Source organism: Plasmodium cynomolgi, chromosome 14 (assembly GCF_000321355.1).
Source record: "Plasmodium cynomolgi strain B DNA, chromosome 14, whole genome shotgun sequence".
Lineage (NCBI taxonomy): Eukaryota > Apicomplexa > Aconoidasida > Haemosporida > Plasmodiidae > Plasmodium > Plasmodium cynomolgi.
In genome coordinates this window covers 608,642-629,168 of record NC_020407.1, presented here as the reverse complement: position 1 = coordinate 629,168, position 20,527 = coordinate 608,642, and the positions used below count along the sequence as shown (strand labels likewise).

At 42.4% G+C, this 20,527-nt stretch overlaps 3 protein-coding genes across 3 annotated transcripts; 2 read left to right on the top strand and 1 right to left on the bottom strand.

Moving 5' to 3' along the window:
• Positions 1 to 461: 461 nt before the first annotated feature.
• Positions 462 to 4,229, bottom strand: PCYB_142340 (hypothetical protein; the record flags this gene model as incomplete). Its single annotated transcript, XM_004224705.1, has 3 exons — positions 3,815 to 4,229; positions 1,965 to 3,193; positions 462 to 1,442 (listed from the first exon to the last, which is right to left on the bottom strand). Coding segments are annotated over exons 1-3 (2,574 nt in total), but the record flags the coding sequence as incomplete, so codon positions are not given.
• Positions 4,230 to 6,436: 2,207 nt separating this feature from the next.
• Positions 6,437 to 7,578, top strand: PCYB_142330 (ankyrin; the record flags this gene model as incomplete). The annotated part of the gene is made up of 2 exons (XM_004224704.1): positions 6,437 to 6,708; positions 7,536 to 7,578. The coding sequence occupies 2 exons, from the start codon at positions 6,437 to 6,439 to the stop codon at positions 7,576 to 7,578; spliced, it is 315 nt and encodes a 104-aa protein (XP_004224752.1).
• A 5,534-nt stretch (positions 7,579 to 13,112) lies between these two features.
• PCYB_142320 (hypothetical protein) lies at positions 13,113 to 19,430 on the top strand (the record flags this gene model as incomplete). Its single annotated transcript, XM_004224703.1, has 2 exons — positions 13,113 to 13,825; positions 13,958 to 19,430. 2 exons carry the CDS (start codon positions 13,113 to 13,115, stop codon positions 19,428 to 19,430), a joined length of 6,186 nt encoding a protein of 2,061 aa, XP_004224751.1.
• Positions 19,431 to 20,527: the final 1,097 nt, after the last annotated feature.

The following is a 20,527-nucleotide window of genomic DNA, read 5'->3' as shown; positions in this document are numbered from 1 at the left end:
TACATATACATATACATACATATATACTATTCAAATTGTTCAGAAGGGCTTTCCTCAAAATCGGTTGAACATTTTTTTTTTTTTTTGCTGTATTTTCCTTTTCACTGCTGTTATGTGGTGAAGGAAAAGAAAAAAAAACAGGCATAGACACTGGTGCCTTGGGGGGGCGCATGCACAAATGCATGCGCTGCGATGGGACGAAGGGGAAGGGGCTTCGCCGCCCAGCTATGCATGTGGCTTCGGAGCGCACCTTGGTTAAGTGGCCTCTTCATGTGGCTCCGGTGCGCACCTTAGTTAAGTGGCTTCTTCATGCGGCTTGGCAATGCACCATTTGGGTGTTATTTTCTCCATATGAGTTGCCCCACGTGACTTCCCCGATTGATCTCCTACTTGTGATCAACCCCATGTATCACTTCGCCAAAGTGAAGAACCCCCTTGGAAAAAAAAAAAACATATACCATCAGGCCGCTTTCCTCCCCATTTTTGTTTTAATTTTTAAGTATTTATTGTGATCTTGATTAGAGCTCATACTGTTGGGCTTGTGTGTTAAGTACTTGCTTCTCTGCTCTTGTGGGGAGTCCTTCTTCGTGTACTTAAGATAATTAACGCCTGGTGGGGGTCCGCCGCCTCTGGCTTTGCTGTCAAGCGCAAAGGGGGAAATGGCTCCGCCACTGGGGTGGTTGCCGGATATGGCACTCACCCCACCGCTGTGCATACCGACACCCGCGCGAACCGTGGCGGCCTTGTTAATTTTAATTTTGATGTGGGACTCGGTGTATGTTTTGAAATGCTCCGCTAGGGCTTTGATATCATAAGCGAGCTCTCCGCCCCCATGGGGCACCTTTAAAAATTCATCCCACATGCCATCATAAAAGGACAAAACTACGTAGTTATCGCACTGAAATACTTTGTGCTTGAGTTGTATTTCTCCCATGATGTATCCACTACATCTGTGAATAGGAGTACTAGGCAGGGGGTCAATGATGACATTATAGTCAGTAAGCAAATAGGGCATTATATACAGCTGTTTAAATTCCACATTTTTCTCATACTTTAATTTTAAGTAATTAAAAACTTCTTCGTAAGGAACTTTGGAAATGTACTGATTATTTATCAACTTCATTTTGTAGTGAAAATAGGAAGCGTTTAGAAGGTACTGAAATGTTTTAAGAAAATGGCTAGCTGGGCTGTTCATATTCTTATTGGTGTAGCTGTTTAAGGAGGTTTCTTCCGGTGGCTGACTCCTTCTCCACCTATTTACATAACCGAATGAATTTCCACTAGAGAAATTATTCAAGTCTATGTAGTTAAATATCATGGCACACTTCAATATTTCGTACAATAACTCATACTGTTTTTTGTTGAAGGCCCTCACATCATCCACGATCCTTTTTATGAGAAAAAACCACGACACCGGGCAGACATAATTGGTCAGCAGAAAACTGTATGATAGGTATAGGAGCAGTTTTTTGTTACACGTTAGAACTATTTTTCGAGCGTCTATAAATTTCCACAGGTTTAGGTTCTTCCTCCCGGCGATTCCGAAGGCCAGTGATATGTCAATTAGGTAGTTCGCGTCCACATGCATGCAGTGTTTCGCATAGTTTGCATCACTTTCCACCGTTGTGACCTCTCCCGTAGCGGCCTCTCCTGTTGAGCCCTCTCCCGTTGCGACCTCTCCCGTAGCGGCCTCTCCCGTTGTGCCCTCTCCCATTGTGCCCTCTCCCGATCGCATCACCCCCGCTTCGTGAGCGACCCCCCCGGAGCGGCCCCTCGCGCTGATTAATTTTTCACCGATTACATTTTCCAAGTAGGTGAACATCTGCGTCGTATGGTACGGGTAAATACTCAAGGACAGAATTATATTCGAAATGTTTTCCTGCGTCAATTTATGTTTATTCATTTTTATTTTTTTTTCAAATGCCTGTATTGTCTTATGCTTTATCGCATCGTTTTTTATGTACAAAAGGTACAGACTCAGGACGGATGGGAAGTGCGAAATGCTGTTCACGCAGTTATCACAGAATTTGATCAGTTCTTGCGTAAGAGAGTTCTTCTCTAACACACCTCCTGTCATTATGACTGATCCTTTTTTGTCATCTCCAATGGGGATGCTACCCATTGTGGTAAAATTTTTCCTTTCCGCGAGTGTCTCCGGAGTAACTTCCTCACGAGTGTCCTCACGAGTGTCCTCACGAGTGTCTTCATGAGCCCCTTTTTTTTTCTCCTGCCTCAGTAGAGGGTCATCTTTCCCGTAGGTAGTGTTAACTGAGGACGGCAACAATTTGTTAACAACTTCGTGCATGTTTAAATACATCGATGCGAGATTATTCGGAGTGATCAATTCGCTATCGTTTTTTATTTTGTGGAGAATTTTGCTGACCAATGGGATGTCCTTGTTGCCGTCCTTTTTATCTCCCATCATGATGCCTTCTATGCTGATGCCCCCTATGCCGTTTCCCCCCATGCTGCTTCCCCCTATGAGGATGCTTTGTACATTTTTCGCCCTCTTCAAATAGTCAGCTAGGCGCACTAACTGGTCCTCATTCATGTGGTCCACTCGGTCGTGTAAGACTTGTGTCAAATTCCTGCTCATCATTTCGTCAGTACCGTTTAGGTAAATGTTCGCTACGCATAAGAGAGTATCCGTGGAGAGTTCATTTCGATTTTTTTTCAAAAAGGTCACCACTTTATCTGTGTAGTAAAAATTCATTTTGTGATGAAAATTTTCAATGTACTTAAAAATTGTTAAAATTTCATCACCTTCTATTTTTTTTCTCCTCTCTTCAGTAGGATCATACGTATGTTTTGAGGAGTCTCCAAATTGTTGTATGTGTATCGACGTTGCTACTTCCATGGGGTTACCCCTTCCAGCTGATTTGGAAAAAAAGGCGGACTCTCCAACCCTTCTTTGGTTTGTAGCTGCATCATTTGAAGTGACCAAATTTGTTACTTCCCCATCGTTATAGTCCCCGTTCAGGTGCTCGTTCCACAGGGGGGGCTCTCCCCGTAGGAAGTTGTTGTTCCCCTTTTCAGAACCGCTTATAAACAACCCATTATTGTTACTACCTAGGGTCCATTTGGAGGAAGTCTCGTTAAACAGCTCTCCAAAGGTGTACTTGTTATCCTGAGATGGGTAACTCCAATAGGTTGGTTTTCCCCTAACTAGGTCATCGTTATAGGCTGTACTCAACTTATCATCCACAATTAAGGTGAGGTAACTGTCCACTTCCTTCGAATAAAAGTGCTGGTAAAAAGACTGGATCATGTAGAATATCTGCACCGTTTTCAAATTATCTAGTTTATCCATGTGCAAGTAGAACTTCTCCTGCAGTAGTTCTATAACCTCCAATTTTAGAGCATAATTCAGATAATACATATATTTGAACAGGTCAAAAATATTTCGTTCGTTAATGAGGCAAATGTTGTTGTGTATGTATCTCTCCACATGGGTAAAGTATTCTTCAAAATAGCTGTTGTATTTTTTCACTACATTTTTTGTATTCAAGTAATCTACTGGTATTAAATTATCCAAATGATGAGGAGTCCTCTTTAACAAAATGATACACAAACTTTTTAACACCTCTAAGATAGAATGTATTGTTAAATTTTCGTTTCTCAATCTGTTTAGTATTTTATTTATTTTTATTTTTTCATTTTCTGATTTTTGTGCTATGTCCAGATAGTCGTGCAATTTGTTTATGTACAAATTAGGGTTTCCATTTCCGTGTGTGTGGGGGGAACTTCCGGATTGTTCACTGCGGGGGGTCGGCCATTGGCTCTTGCTGCCACTTGGGGGACTACTGTCACCGACACTTTGCAATCGGATTGGTAAAATTTTGCTATTGTAACGCTGTCCTTCGTAGTGACTGGTGAGGTTCCTCCTGTCGTTGTTTGTGTGCATGTGTGTGTAGTTAGCCGTGTTATCATCCCATCGGCCATCCCTCTTCCCCTTCGCGTTAGAAGCGCTAACACGTGGATTGTCTTTACTTATTTTGCTATTTGTGAGGTACACCTTGCTATCCTTATGCCTGTTGTGCGCACTACTCGCTTCCAATGTCCCCTCGCCATTTCCCTGCATACGCCTCGTTTCTGTGTCAATCCGTTTTAGTCTCTTCAGCTGGCGAAAAAAGGCTAGCTCGCGCTCAATTTTGAGCCAAACGTTTCTGGGCGGTATCATACTACTTTTGGGACATCGACACAAGGAGGCGGCTATTTTGGAGGAGCCTCTAATCAAGGGGAGAGGGACTAATCGGGTGAGATGTTCAACAGTGGAGGAAGCTCAACAGTGCAGGGCGCTAAGACGCTAGGATGCTAAACGGTGTAGGAATCTATCCCCCTAGAAAGCACCTAGATGTGGGTGCAATTCGGTAGAGGGCCAGCACGGCGAAGGGGATCATTCAAAATGGGGACGAAAAAAAAAAAAAGGGTAACCCTAAATGATGGCAAGCTGTGCTCTAAATTAAGTATGTTCAAAAAAAAAAAGTTCTTCTCGTTGTTCTCTGTAAGAAGCTACAACGGGTTCACGATCCCACCGTTCGTGGGGAAACATGATTAAGGGGGACTGATCCTCCAATGTACCGCAAGTGTATCTCGAAGGCAGTAAAGAAGTAGCGCGATGGTGACATTTCAGTAGAAACACTCATCACGTAGGGTAAAAACAAAACACCCTATCTGGTAAAAAGTATGCGAAAAAAATTGGGGGGGGAGCAAACATTCGCTCCTTAAGTTAACACGACTAAGGTGTACAATGTAGATTGTTCAGGAGTGCATACCACTTGTCACATATGGAAAAAAAAAAAACAAAAAAAAAATAATGAACAAATGAGCTAAAGCAAAAAAAAAAAAAAAAAACGTGCCATGCTTTGTTGATAAGCACATAGCGTAAAGGTTCCACGGAGAAAAACGTACTCCATAAAAATTCACGCTGTGATGAAGGGTGAAAATGTCGATCTCTTTTCGCATTATGTAAGGGTTATTGCCCTCGATGGAAAAATTAAAAGCAAATTTGAGGGGCGAAATTGAGGGGCAAAATTGAGGGGCAAATTGAGGGGCAAAATTGAGGGGCAAAATTGAGGGGCAAAATTGAGGGGCAAAATTGAGGGGCAAATTGAGGGGCAAATTGAGGGGCAAAATTTAGAAGCACTATTAGAAGCATAATTTGGGATCATTTTTTCCCTCCGCTTCTTCCCCCACTTCTTCCCCCGCTCTTTCTCCCTACGCAAAAAGGCATAGGCTGTGTATCGCCGATATACATGTGTTGTAAGTATTGCCAAATTTCGGTGACATCCCTTCTCTTGCGTTTCAACGTAGGGGCTCGCTTATGGCTAGTTCGAAAGGGGAGTAGCTCGTCAAGTGTTCCTTTCCCCCGTTCAGGTGGGGCTTCCTCCCGCAGCGGAAGCGTGCTGTGCAACTCCCCCCGTACAGTTCTTTTCCCCCGCGTGCAGTTTCTTCCCCCGCGTGCAGTTTCTTCCCCCGCGTGCAGTTTCTTCCCCCCCGTACAGCTTGTTTCCCCCCCGTACAGCTTGTTTCCCCCGATACAGCTTATTTCTCCGCGTGTAGTTCGTACCCCCCCGGGCACGAGCACAGACGCCCCGAAAGATGAGCTCCAAGATTTGGAAAGCCATTCTAAAGGACGACGTGGCAAAATTCAAGAACAGCATAGAAAGTGAAGGCGATGTGAACCTAAACTCGTATAACAAGGAAGGATTAACGCTCCTACTATTTGGGATCGAAAAGGGGTGCGCCGAATGTTGCTACTACCTCGTGAATGAGCGTAATGTTAATATTTTTTTAAAAGATAAAAAGGAGAAGGACAATGCTTTGATGAAGTGCATGGTGCTTGGACATGACATGATCAATGTGAGTAGATTATTAATCGATAAAAAAATTGATGTAAACGAAAAAAACAAAAACGGAAAAACGAGTCTGCATATAGCTAGTGAGTATAACTATGTTAAAGGCATAGAATTGTTGATAAAAAATCATGCCCAGATTAATGCCCTAGATAATGCAAATAATACTCCCCTAATGTGCTCAATTAAGAGGAGTAAAGAAGAAGCAGCCATTTTACTCATCGAAAAGGGTGCAGATGTGAACATAAAAGACGAGGACATGAATTCTGTTCTGCATATTTGTGCGAGGGAGCACTTAGGAAATATAGCCCAGAGTATTCTACTAACACAAAAGGTAGACATAAAAAATTGCCTCGACAATGAAAATAATTCCCCCCTACATATAGCAGCAAAGGAAAACCAAAAAGGTCTATGCCATCTGTTTTTGAAGCACAAATTTGATGGATGCTTAAAAAACAGTAACAACGAAACGTATGATGATATTTTAAAAAAACATGAAGAAAATGATATACTGAAGGAAGAAGAAAAAAAAAATTAATCAGGAGAAAGAAATCCGGAAGAGGAAGAACTACGAAGAGGCAATGCTAAAAACTGATGTCTCCCATTTTCTCAAGATGCATAATTTAGAATCCCTGATTCCACATTTTTACAAACATAATTATGTGTACGTCGATCAGGCTTTCCTAGATGTTAATGATTCTACACTGAAGAAGATGAACCTCAGTAAGGAGGAGCGCCACCTGTTTTATCAGGCCATCGATAAGCACTACTCTCAGTTAGAGGACGAGCAGAACGAACAAGAGTTGGCTAACCGGCAACTGCAGGAGGAGCAGCGGAGGACGAAGCGCCTGAAGTTCGTTTCTTACGTGGTGTCCCTAATATTTACTGCAATATTTATTTATAGCCTCGTCATATCCCTCCTCAAGCGGGGGCGCCTCTTCTTTTGAGCGCGAGTGTGGGGGCTGGGGGCGCGGCACAGCGTGAAGCACAAGCGGCAGAAGCACAAGCGGCAGAGGCAGAAATGGCAGAGGCAGAAATGGCAGAAGCAGAAACGGAAGAAGCAGAAAAGGCAAAATCAGAAACGGCAAAAGCAGAAACGGAAGAAGAAGAAGAAGAAGAAACGCGTGATGACACAGCGCACCTGTGTGGTCTCACCGTGGAGTGGACACATAGAAACCGTCACTTGTGCAATTCTTTCTCCAAGAAATATTGCCCATTTGTAATTGGCATACCGCAGGGTTACTGCACTGCTTAACCCTTGGCATGGAGGCCGCCCACATTTTGTGAAGTACACCATTTTGTGCAGTACTCCATTTTGTGAATTACTCCATTTTGCGAAGTACCCCATTTTGCGAAGAAGAGTTTACCTCCCCGTTCGTGCATATTCACTCTGAACTGCGTCCCATCCTTTGTTTGTTGTTTTTTTTTTTTTTGGTTCTATTTTTTTGGTTCATTTGTGGTAGTTTGTCCATTTGCACAATTCCCCATGTGCCCATTTTCCCATTTGCCCATTTGCACAATTGCCCTTTTTGGACTTAGTTCCGTCGTGCGCTCCGGTTCAACTTTGCCACAACGGCGTTCCAATTTGTTCCTACCGGATGTGCATTTTTGAGGAGATGAACAGCACTCCTCAGCAGGGGTCCTTAAGGGGGTCCTTAAACACGTGGCTTTTCTTCTCAGCATGAAACATGATAGACTCGATCTGAGCAGCATCATAGCATAAAGCGGTGTGAAAATTATTTGGTAAAATGGAAAACTTGAAGGTGAAACACTAATGCGGGTTATGCGGACAACTAGTTGGGTCGTTACATGGCGAGCCTTCCATTTGTCACATTTTTGTTTCGCCCCAAGTGCTCTGCCATGGTGTGTGCTGGGTTCTACAGAAAAGGTAAAGCAGAGGGGTGGGAGAAGCAACAAAGCACGGAAAACCCTAACAAAATGAAACATAATGTAAGAGACCTTCCCCATAGACCGCATAAATAGTAATACCTCTCAGCATTCCTCACTGCGCATTCATTTGGCTGCCCCACATGCGAACGGAGTGGCACTACGAGGAGAACACCCGAGGGGGCTCCCGCACACTTGAGCGAAGCTATCCTGGTACCGTTTTTAAAAAAGGGGAACAAGCGATTTCGCGGTTGTTCGTTACTTGCACAAGTATGTGGTATGCAGTATGTGGTATGCGGTATGTGCCACGTATGTAGCGCTATGTACGCATGTATATATGTATTTATGTATGTATTTATGTATATATGTATATACGTATGCATGTATGTATGTTTTTTTTTTTTCCGAACTGAGAGGAAATCGTGCCTTTCACTTCGGCGAAAACGCAAAAAGGCTGCTTTTCTTTTTCGCTAACTTACACGGGGAAAAAATTCACCATTCAGCGCGGGTGCATAAGTGTACGAATGAAATGCAGCACTAATGGAGCGTATAGATTCGTTTCCATTTTTGCATTCCCCTTTTGAGCAGAAAATAGGAGGATATCCCTCCTTGTGTTTTCTTTCTTGTAATGCTTAAGTAATGCCAAGGGGGAAAAGCTCGCCATGGATGGACTCCAGCATGTAAAGTGACTTCCCAATTGGTGCTAACTTTTCTGTTGGCACACGAATGTACATACGACCCGTTCGCAGGAGCGCAGAGAGGCGTCGTTCTCAGCCAACCTAGCAGCACGCTGAGAAGGCTTCCCCCCCCTGGTTTGTTCACACATATGTGTTTATACAAGCGAATACTTATGTATACTTATATTATATGCCTGCATTTGAGCCTACCTGTGGTGCCCGCCCCTTCTTCTCATTGAGATTTCCCAATCGGGCAGCCCACCATGACACATAAGAGTATCCATGCCCACGGAAAAAGAAGAAGGCATGGAAAAGAACATCTTTGTATAAGTTAGCAAAAAAGGTCTATCAGTGAGTTGTGAAGCCAATTTTTTTTTTTTTTTTAGACCACCTCAATATTGCTCTTTTTTCGTACCAGACGTATGGCCACATTTGCTTGAAGGACCCAATTTGCTAACCCCTCTCCCCCCCCTGTTGTTGCCACATCTCCGCTGATGAGAAGATGACCGCAGAGGAAGAACAACAACACATAGACGAGGGGGATAAAATGATGAGGCATCTTAGCGAGTTAGAAAGTAGCTACCACATTATGACGAAGGAGTTTGAAAACATGACAAATATAGGTGTACATAACAATGTAGCAAATATCAGGATAATAAAAAATTTGTTTATTTTAAATAGCCTCATCCATCAAGTGAATAAAAAGCATTTAATGAATGCCTTTGAAAATGTAGATAATACATTAATTTTTATTTTAAAAAAAAATAACACGAATTTTGTCTTAAAATTGGTAGCCATATTTTACCTAAATATGTGCACCTACACAAGCTATAATATTAGGGAACTGTATGGCAGGTTATTTGAGATGACCCTGAACAGATCGTTGGTTAACTCCCCAAGTGAATTGAAAAGGCTGCATGAGCATTTTCAAAAAAATACGCTTCTTTTCACATCCCTAATTTTGGCACATGTACATGCTCGGATCTCTCCTCACATTTCTTCCCTGATTGAGTACTCAAGTAAGGCGTACCACGAGGGGGACTGCTTTGTGATACGGTGCCTTCCGGATGGGGGGGCTCCGTTTGTGCGTTTCTGCCGCATAGGCGCCGCGGGGTGGCATGCGCCCATTCGGCCATGCCGCAGTTCAACGGATTTAGCATGCCACTATGCTCCCGATTTAGCATGCCACTATGCACCCGATTGAGCTTCCCACTGTGCACCCGATTGAGTTTGTCACGATACACCCATTTACCACGCTGCCTTTCCCCCCCACCCCAGAAAAAATAAAAAAATCGGAGAGCCAAGAATCCAAGTACTTCTACCTCGAGTGCGCAAACAAAATAATAAAAATAGCGGAAATGACCCCCCCCGACAGTGAAAAGATATACAAATTTTTGAAAAGACAATTTAATGAAAAGGATGAATTAATTAAATACAGAATTGTTAAGTGTCTCACGTCGATGTTTATTGTACACCCTGAGTACTCCCTCCTAGAGTTCGATTTTTTTGTAAATTGTATCATTGACGATACTTACCTGAGTACGTATGTCTGCCTGATCAACCTCAGGCACATTATCAAGCTTCTCACAGTCATGTTCTGTAATTGCTCCAATGTGAGATATAACCGAAGTATTAACGACCACAGTGCAGGGAAAAGTAGCTCCAGAGATGGCGCAGATGGGATGCCGTCATTTGGGAGTGGCACAGCTGCGGAGGGGGAAGAAGAGGAAGAAGATGAAGAAGAAGAAGCAGACGAAGAGGCAGACGAAGAAGCAGAAGAAGAAGATGAGGAGGAAGCAAAAAATGAAGATAAAGAAAGTTACGCGCATGATAAGGCAAAAAGGAGGAACATCAAAGGCAGCAAAACGACAACCGATGAAAGCAAAAAAAAAAGTTTTTTTTCCGGCTTTTTAAAAATCGCAACAGACGAAATAGTGTCTAAAATTAGCAAAATAAAGTTAGAAGAAAAAGAAGGAGGAAAAAATTACATTAAGCTAGATCACGTGGATGGATTTTTATTTCTCACGGATAACCTATTTAATAAAAAAATTGTGAGAAATAAAAAGAGCGTCTTATTTGTGTACGACTTCGCTTCCTTTATGGTCTTCTTTAAGAGGACCTTGTTGAACATGTTCAGCGATTTTCATCACGATTACACGGAATTGAAGAAGCTCCACTTTTTGAGGAAGTTGGAGAAGCTCACTTACTACGCAGATGTGCTACACCACTTTGGAACGAACATGTACTCCCATGGTGGAGATGGAGATGGAGGCGGAGGAGGAGGCAAAGTGTACGAATTTTTTAGAAAGCAGAAGAAGGGGTCCAGAATGAGAGCGGCGTCATCGGTGTCTGCATATGCTTCTGCATCTGTGGCTGCTGGAGGGGAAGAAAACGACAGCGATTCGTTTATCAATTACCTCCTCGAGAAGGACTACAAATTGATGAAAGAAAAGGAACCACTGCGTTACGATGATTTACACATGTCAATTGAGGAAAAAAAAATCTTCAAAACGTATTGCTCCCTGGTAAGTAGTACCCTGTTGAGAAGCATTTTCTTACAGGCCTTTAAAAATTTACTCTCATTTTCGAAGAAATTTTCTGGAAAGTCAGTCATAAAAATTATCAAGCTGTTTCTGCACCTGTTAGATGTGACATGCACAAATTGTGCCAAAATGAAAAACGTAAAGAATCCGCTCCACACGAACAATATAGCAAATAGCTTTGAAATAAATTTCCTCCTCTTCTACTTCACCCACATTGTAGAAGAGTTGGTCAGGAAGAAAAAAAGAGACACCTATACGATTGTTAAGGAGAAGGAGTACAAGGCGAGGCAGAGGGAAAGGGAAAGGGAGAGAGAAAGAGAAAGAGAAAGAGAAAGAGAGAGGGAAAAGTGCAAAATGGAGTACACTAACGAATACGATGATCGCGCAGAGAGGAGGCGCACTGCACCTGAGGAGGAGGAGGAAAAAGGCACCTACGGGGTGCACAATAAAGACTGCGCGAATCAATCCGGTAGGCTTTTCGAACAGTCGGAAAAAGGGAAAAGGGAGAGCAGCTCGTCATTTTGTGAAAATATAGACGACGGAGGAAGGAGAGATGCGGAGAGAAATACCAACCAGAGTGGTGAAAAGGGAAAGAAAAACTTCGCACAGATTGGCAATGCAAACTGGAGTGAAGCCCCCCCATCGAGTGACCCGCACGGAGGGAAGAATGACTCAAGTTGGTACAATCCAAGGAGTAGCACTTCGAGTCAAAACGGGAGGGACTCAGCAAATGACAGCAAAACGAAAAAGGAGTTCACATCCATGAAGCGAAAAAATAAAAGGAGTGAAGAAAAAAACACGGAAGAAAATAACAAAGTGAGAACCTACATACAAAATCAAGTAAAGTATTATTTAATACAAAACAATGATACAAATATAGATGTTAATGAAAAAAAAAAAAATAACATACTCCTCAAAGGGCTCATCATTTTGTACAATAAAGCTATAGTAAACAATAGGAGCATAAAAAAGGACAAGTATGACAAATATGAGAGCTTTTTGAAAATTATCCTAAACAACATGAACGGAGTTCACATTGATATAGATCTAATTAGACACATCATAGATTTATTTGTCAATATATTTTTAAAATTCCCCCAGTATACATACAATTTAATAACTCTGCTGGTGAATTACATTACGATAATTAATGCCAACTTTATGACCTCCTTAACTCTGAACACTTTTGACGATATAGAAAAACAAGTGAGCATATTAATTATCAGCTCCGTTTCGTTAGAGAAGATTTTGTACTCCTCCTCGAGATTCTACAGATTGTACCATTTGAACAATTTAATTCTATGCGTTTTTGATATATGCAAGTTATTTTTGTCCAAGGTGCAGACACATCCTTTGAAGACCATCAACGAGCTGAGGAAAATAATTTCCTTTTCGCTTATTCATGCCATCACGTCGGTGGTTGTGTACGAGGAGGTGCGGAACAGGCGCAGTGAGCAGGGCGGTTGGCAGGGCGGTTGGCAGGGCGGTTGGCAGAGCGGCGGGAAGAACGGTGGGAAGAGCGGTGGGAAGAGCGGTGGGCGGAGCGGTGGGCAGACCGGTGGGCAGATCGGAGGTGATGGTCTCCTCGGGGAAAGCGACAATGGCGTAGACCCCCATGGAGGGGAAGGCATCTCCGAAAAGGAACCCCGCGCAACCAAGACCCCCGAAAGGACGCAGAAACATTTCGCGAAACAAGAGTTGCTCTACGACAATGTCCTTTTCAAACTGCTGATGGATATCCTGCGCGAAATGCTGAACGAAATTGAGGAGGAAAAAATGCAGCGTTTTATCACTTCCTATGAAGAACAAATTAAAAAAAAAAAATGAACTCAGCGAATTTCTTTATCGTGGATAATTTATTCATCCTAGTGTACATCTTAAAAAGTGTGCACACTATTCTAGTATCAGACATTCTGACCTTTTTCTTTTTTGATCATATTTACAAAATTGTGCAGACCCTGTTCGATTTCTTGCGCAAAATATATCAGGCAAAAAAGGACCATTACGACAATGGCTGGGGAAATTATGAAGCACAGGTCGGCACGATAACCCCTGTGAGAAAAGGCAAAGAGAAAAACAGCAACACTGGAAGTTACTCCAAAAGAGAGGGAAGAAAGTCCTTCCACTTCTTCGAGTACGGATTTACTCAAATGTGCAGATTGATAAATATTGAAAATATTTTTTTGATTTTCTTGATTTACATGCTGAAGATTTTTTGCCGCGTCTTCAAATTTGTGAAGCAGAAACTGGGAAAGGGAGCGAAAAATGGAGGGTCTTCAGAGGACGCTGTGATTGGGAAAAATGGAACCAAAATGTGTATCGAATCTGTCGAGGAGCGATCCCCTTGTGAGGGAAGCTGTTTGGGGGGAAATTACAAACGGGGCAGCAGTAGTAGTGCCACTACAATAGCTATCACCACTGCTAATACGGCCACTGTGACTGTCCCCTCGAACCAACCTTTTGCCCCCATATGGGAAGCGCTGATCCAGGCCAAGTCCCTCGAGGGAGCGCCCTTCGAAGTCTTCCTGGAGTTGCTGATCTACTTGGTGAAAAATAAAGACAAAGACAATTTTAACAACGCAGTTATTAACATCCTGCAGAGGGGAGAAGCAAACCGCAGGGCAAAGAAAAAAAGGAAGAAAACTACTACCGATGTTGGCAAAAGGAAGAGGCAACTGTTTGGGGAAGACCCAGAATTGGACATCCTAAACATGCTGACGAATAACTACGAAGCCTATTACGAATTAGTGCTAATCCATTTCGTGCATCTGTTCGAATTGTATGTAGAAAAAAAAAAATATTTCAACGGCATCATAAAAAATATCTACAGGTGTATCCTAAATGTGGACTTAAATAAAAACGAGTTAATAATTTATTTGCTAATTTTGAATAACTTTTTAAAAAAAAAATTTTTTTAACAAAAAAAAGGAAAAATATTTAAATGTATGTTGCCCATATTTAATGTACTAAATAGCCATTTTGTTAATCCAAATAGTGGACTTTTAAATACTCTTTTGATAAAAATTTTGACACATTTTATTTGTCACGATGATAATATAGACTCTTACATCTTCAGTTATGTCACGAAATTGTACCAGGCATACTCCACACAGATCCTACAGGAACAATATTTGTGTATCGTTTTTTCCACGTTTCTAAAAAGTGTCATTTTGTCTTATATCAAAATTGAAGATAATAATTCATATGTGATGAAGGATGTGATTAATGCGACGAAAGAAAGCAAAATGGTCAAAGTGGGGGAGACTTACCTCTCTAGTAATTTAAGTGCAGGCTCTTTATGTAGCAGCACCTTTTTGGATACTCCAAGTAGCACACGCAGTTGGAGCCTTTTCGCAGCTAAAGGGAGAGGCACAAAAAATTTCAATCCCAAGAAAGCCATTTTCACGCTCGCAAACTTCCGAACGTTGGATTTATGCCAACCGCTCAGCTTTTTAGGACGACGGATGAGGAGAAGCCCCTGTAGAGGAATCAAACTTAGTGAACTTGACAAGCGCGCAAGAAGGGGTAAATTGGAAAAATATTTCAGCAGTGGCATACGAAGCTGCACACCGGGTAAGATAAACCATGTGGATAGACTAGCGAATGGTAAACTGTTTGAACAAAAAAAGGGAAAGATTCAAGAATTCTTCGATACCTACCTGAACATGTTGAAGATAATTCCACACGATAACAAAGTGTTCGTGCAGGTTTTGAGAAACTTCAACGTGGTGGTACGAAAAATGCACACGCGAGTGAACCTGTGCAGGATTAGGGACTGCCTGGATGTCGTGTTGGCCTACATACTCAAGGCGGAGAACGCGAACACGTACCGATTCGAAATTGAGCGTGTGGGGGGTGTTATAGGACTGTTTAACAACCTGTTGAGGATTCTGCAGAAGGGGGGAATGCGAAGCGGAAGGAAAGGGAGCACCAAGAAGGGGGTCAAAAAAAGACACAGACTACTACCCACCTGTAAGAAGCGCTCCACGGAGAAGAAACTGACCTCCTCACAGAGACAAACGTTTTTCGAAGTCGAGAGCCAAGTACTGAACATATTCGAAATTTTCCTAAACTGTTATGAAAAGAAAACGGACCGACGTCTGTTCAACACGATTAACATCATGTTCCGTTTGGTGAAGAAGAACAAGTTGGAAAATTTTATGAACAAAATATCGATACTGATACAGAGGAACATATTTTTGGAAAACGATAGGAATAAAATTCAAGTCGCAATAAACTGCGTGTATAAATTGCTGAAGAAAAAGGTTCAAGTTCCTTTAAGCGACAATTTTGATTATAACCTGTTGGTGATTTATAACCACCACAGTGAGGAGAAGATGAATAAATGCTTCACAAATTTGCTGAAAATGAGGATACTGACGTACGGCTTTTATAATGTTAACCAATGGACAAAATTATTTGAGAGGATTTTAAATTCTAAAAATATGTTCCTGTACGATCTCATAAAGTATCGGTCCAAGGGAAGGTACGCCAAGTATGAAAGTCATGATTGTAATAAAAAATTGGATGAACAGGATGGCACGAAGGAAAATAATTTACTAACCAATGAGAAACAACCAAACGAGGAACTGAAGAGCTGCTCCACCTTCTACACCTCATTGTTTAGCAAGCATTTTTCCCACCATAGGCACATAAATTTAAAAGAAGAAAATGAGCAAAAGGGGGGAAACAAGGCTATGTACTTTTTTAACGTTTTCAAATTGAAGCAAAGTGATTTCACCTTCTCCTTTGACACGAAATATTTGGTAATGAAATTGTTGTTATTATTTTTAAAAACTGTTAGTCTTTCCCCCCTTGTGTGTGTGCACAACGATGCTTACTATGTGAGCTACGTGAAGAAGCGCCTGAAGAAGGGGAACCTGAGCGGGGGGGTGCCAACCAACGGCCAGGAAAAAACTGCGGGCGGTAGGATTCGTGATGCTGGGAAATTGAAGGGAGCTGCGCCAGAAAGGTACATCAAGAAAGGGTCCCCAAGTAGCAGCGGGAGAGGTAGCATTGGGAGAAGTAGCATTGGGAGAAGTAGCATCGGGAGAAGTAGCATCGGGAGAAGTAGCATCGGGAGAAGTAGCATCGGGAGAGGTAGCATCGGGAGAGGTAGCAGCGCGTGCACGCGAAGAAGCCGCGGCAGTGACAGCAGCTGTAGTGACCTCGGGCCATCTCATCAAGCTAGCGCATGGAATAAAATGAACAAAACGGCATATATCCCCCCACATGACGACTTCTGCTTGAGAGAAGGGAACCACAAAATGAAGGACCAAATCAGTTACATCGAAGATATGCTCATTCGTAGGAGGTGTACCAAAGGGGAGACCCCCAAATGGGAATCCACATATAACAACATAGACATAGAAAATATCCTGGACAAATTTTCCATGTATGATAATTTCGAACCAATGTTAAAAATTATATTGCACAATATAAATCATGGAATCAGGTTTGAGAAGTTGTCTAGACTAGCCATAAAAGCTTTGATTCGATTGTTAAAAATTTTTAAGAGCTCCAAAATAATTTTGGATGAATTATCTAGTACCCATGAAATTATGCTGTTGACAAATTACGAAATTAATATTTTTACGTCCTTGAAAATGTACTATGAATCGTTTCATTTTTTGTATTTTAGCTACCTAGATGGCCATCCTCCAGAGGGGGATAATCCTGAAGTGATGGGAGATAAACCCAATGAGTATCTTCAATTTTCTCACTTTTTTCTGTACCCACTGATGAGGGTATACAATTTATTTCTATTCCTAAACGAAATTGGGTTGTGCAACTCGCACTCAAAATTTGTTGGATACTTTTTTTATTTTGCCATGAAGGGAGGTCATTCCGTTAGGGAAGAAATCACGGAATGTACAGGATATGATCGGGAAAAATCCGACATGATTAACAGGGATGTTTCCATGAATGGACATCACGCTTCTAATGGGGATGATCCCTCACATGTAGGGGGAAGGAAGAAAATCCCTACAATAAACTCGTCGCTGTTCTTCTCAGAATTCGACTCCTGCGTGTATTACCTCTTTTCATACAAATCATTCTGCCTCTACGTAATAAATAGAGAGAAGGCCCAACTGAATCTTGGCATCTTTAACATAAAAACAGTGGTAAAGAATATTAGCTACATTTTGTATGACACGATTGTTCTGTACTTTTGGTCATTTGGACATAACATAGGAGAAGGAGGAGAGGACTGCCAAGATGAAGTGGTTCACAAATTTTTTACCTGTATGAACGAAAAGGCAAGAAGCTTGTCCATTTTTTATTTCAGTGCATTTGCAATATTTTTGCAATTTTTAAACGTCATAAGGAGGAGCAACGACCTTGTCATAAGTGCCAAGAATTGTACGCTCTTCAAAACATTAATATATTTTTTGTGCTACCATTTGAAGGAACACAAAGACAGATTAAAAGAAGAAACGAAGGAGATATACTTTGCGTTCATTTTTGGGTACTTAACTTTGACTGGATTTTTTTCACATTTGTCCCACCAAGTGATCAATTCCATTTCGGAGCAGGGGGACATCACATGGAGCGAGACGCAGTTCTCCACTTCAGTAACCACAGTAGGGGGGGAGAAAAAATCTCATAGGATTGAGAACTCAAGCAAAAGTAACGGCGGTGGAGACATGTCTAAACCGTTGTCTCTTCCCAGTGCAACGGCGCAGAGTTTTTACGACGCGTCAACGACCCCTTTTTTAAAAACCGTTTTGGATTACGTTCTGAAACATTTGGTAACCTTGGTGAACGAAAAGGTTTTACCAAGCGTGCTCGAATTTGTCTCTGTCGCGCATGAGCATTTCGCAAATGTGCAAAGTGCAGGGGGGACCCACCACAGCGTGCTGAGAAAAGTATTCACGTTGCATTTATTCGTATTGGGTAAGTTTTTGACAAAGCAGCGTTACGGTGATAAAAGCGGAGGTGCTGCCTGCAGAGGTGGGCACGATGGAGAAATGCTAACCCGGCTGTGGAACTCCGTGCTCAGCTGCTACACCCTCCTGGAGAAGTTAGAAGGGGCGCAGCTGGAAGAGGGAAAGGCGGCAGAGGGAAAAGCGGCAGAGGGAAAAGCGGCAGATGCAAAGGTGACAGATGCAAAGGCGGCAGATGCAAAAGAGTCCGAGGCAAAAGAGCCCGATGCAGAAGAGCCCGAGGCAAAAGAGCCCGAGGCAGAAGAGCCCCAGGCAGAAGCGACCGTGGCGAAGGCGACCGAAGCCAAGCTGGCGCACAAAATAAAAACGCTGCTGCAGGCACTGTTCCTCCAGAAGATAAACCTCCTGAAGGAGGAAAAGCTGAGCACCAGGCTGCTGAAGTTGTTCTTTCAAAACTGCAGCGAAAGTGATGTGCAGAATTACCTAAGCCATATGAAAAGCTACAAAGGGAAAATGACCAAAATGGTGAAGGACCAGGATTTGCCGCGCTTAAAACTATTTTATATAAAGGTAATAATTTTTATACATTATATCAACACAACAGACATGATAAATGGAAGGAGCAAGGTGCATTACACACAAGAAATATTGCAGGTGTTTATCGCCGCCTCACATAGGATGAAAATGGCATACCACGACATGGGCATAGAAATGAGGCGAACAAATATAAGCTCCAAAAAAAAAGAAGAAAAAAACGGGCATACAAAGAACCAAATTATACACTCCTTTTTAAATGTCATAAAGAATATATTTACCCTTTTACTAAAGAGGGAAGATTCAATCATTTTTTATTTTACACACAATTTGATAAAAAACGACATGCTGCCCATCCTCATGGTTAACCATCCCACGGATAATGTGCACTACGAAGAATTGATACCACCTAATTCGTTCGAGGAAGATATTATTACCTACCCCGTCAAAATTTTAAACTCCTTTTTTGACACCTTCATCAGTAGAGAGGCACTCGTGAGGGAGATTCTTATTCCTTACATCACCTTTGTTCACCAAGTTTGCCGTTTATGTGATGCCAACAGGATTGACATTACAAAGTCTTTCTTGACATTCGAAGCAGATGAAGACAAAGCGATTAACCTGTTAAGTCTGGCACACGGGGGGTTGGCTGATGAGCGTTTGGCTGATGAGCGATTGGCTGACGAGCGTTTGGCTGACGAGCGTTTAGCTGACGAGCGTTTAGCTGACGAGCGTTTGGCTGACGAGCGTTTGGCTGACGAGCGTTTGGCTGACGGGGGTTCGTGCCCACAGAACCGTTTCCCCCGCGCAGCAGTGGTAGGCACGAGAAGTGGCACCGTGACAGTATATTTCAAAGAAGTAACAAACGTTTTTAGAAATATCGCCTTTAAGAATGCCTCGTTTTTTAAGCACATCCTGGCGGACATCAGTGCGGAGGAGAAAGTCATGGTGTATAACCTGATCAAAGAGGCGATTTCTGTGGAGAGGCAGACGGAACAGCGCAGTAAGCAGGAGGAGGAGAAGCTGGACTTCAGCTTTGTGAATTAGGAAGGCGCCTGCGGGTGTTAAGAGGGGTATATATTAAAGCAGAGTGCCATTTCGGGTAGTTTCTATCGGGATGTTTTTAGCGCCGAGTCAGATGCCCCTTTTTCGAAGAATCTTCCATTTTGGTGTGCCTTGCCATGCGCACATTATTGGCGAAAATTCCGCCCACCCGATCAGCTACTACAGCAAGTGTACGGGAATTTTTTTCAGCCACGTGAAATCTGCAGATGGGTGTTCTCCACGTTTAGGTTTACCTTTGGCGAGGACGTGGTGAAGCATTCTAGGACACCTTAACTTTGTATGTTCATCGCCTTATGAGCGCACCTCTACATTGAGAACGCACGCTTGTGTCAATACCGCATAGCCGACATCGTTGCAATTAACGTGCAGGCAGATAAACACTAATGTGCAGTTTGCATCTCAGAGGATGGGCCAACCTTCTGCTCTGTTAAACGCGTGCATGGAGGAATAAGCCCTCATTACACTCGATTTATTCGTGCGCCAGGATTACTCCTAGGTTGCGACTTTTTGTGTGGATCTGCCTACAAGCCAAGCTGCTTTTTCACCCCAAAATGGCATTCGTCACACTGATGGGCCTTTCATATGCGGGCACCGCAAGCTACACATGACATAATTTTACCCTTTTTGAGCTTGCACAAGGATACCTTTTTCTCCTTCCCTTTTTTTTTTTTTTCATTGCGCTTTGTATGCATTTCCATGCTGCACACTGTTTGACCACTTGTGAGTAAAAAAACGGCAACACGTCAAAGTGGATATTTTTGAATATGCAAAATTTTGTAGGCAGCGGGGGTAACCCTTTTTTGTGAGCTTCAAATGGGAAGTGACTATTGGGTGAACAAACAGATAAAGGAAAACACATTGTGATTTGGTTTTTTTTTTTTTTTTTTTTTTTTTTTGGTAACTGATTAGCAATATGCATGAAAAAGGGGGTCGTGATAAGCATTATGCCCAGCATGTTAAGCGTCGCTCAAAATGCAGCACCCCCAGGCAACTGTCTGCAGTAAGCTGCTCCCGTTGTGAGGTGCCCTACATTTAGTAGGCCGAAAAAAAGGAAAGAAAAGTATTTTATTTTAATTGTT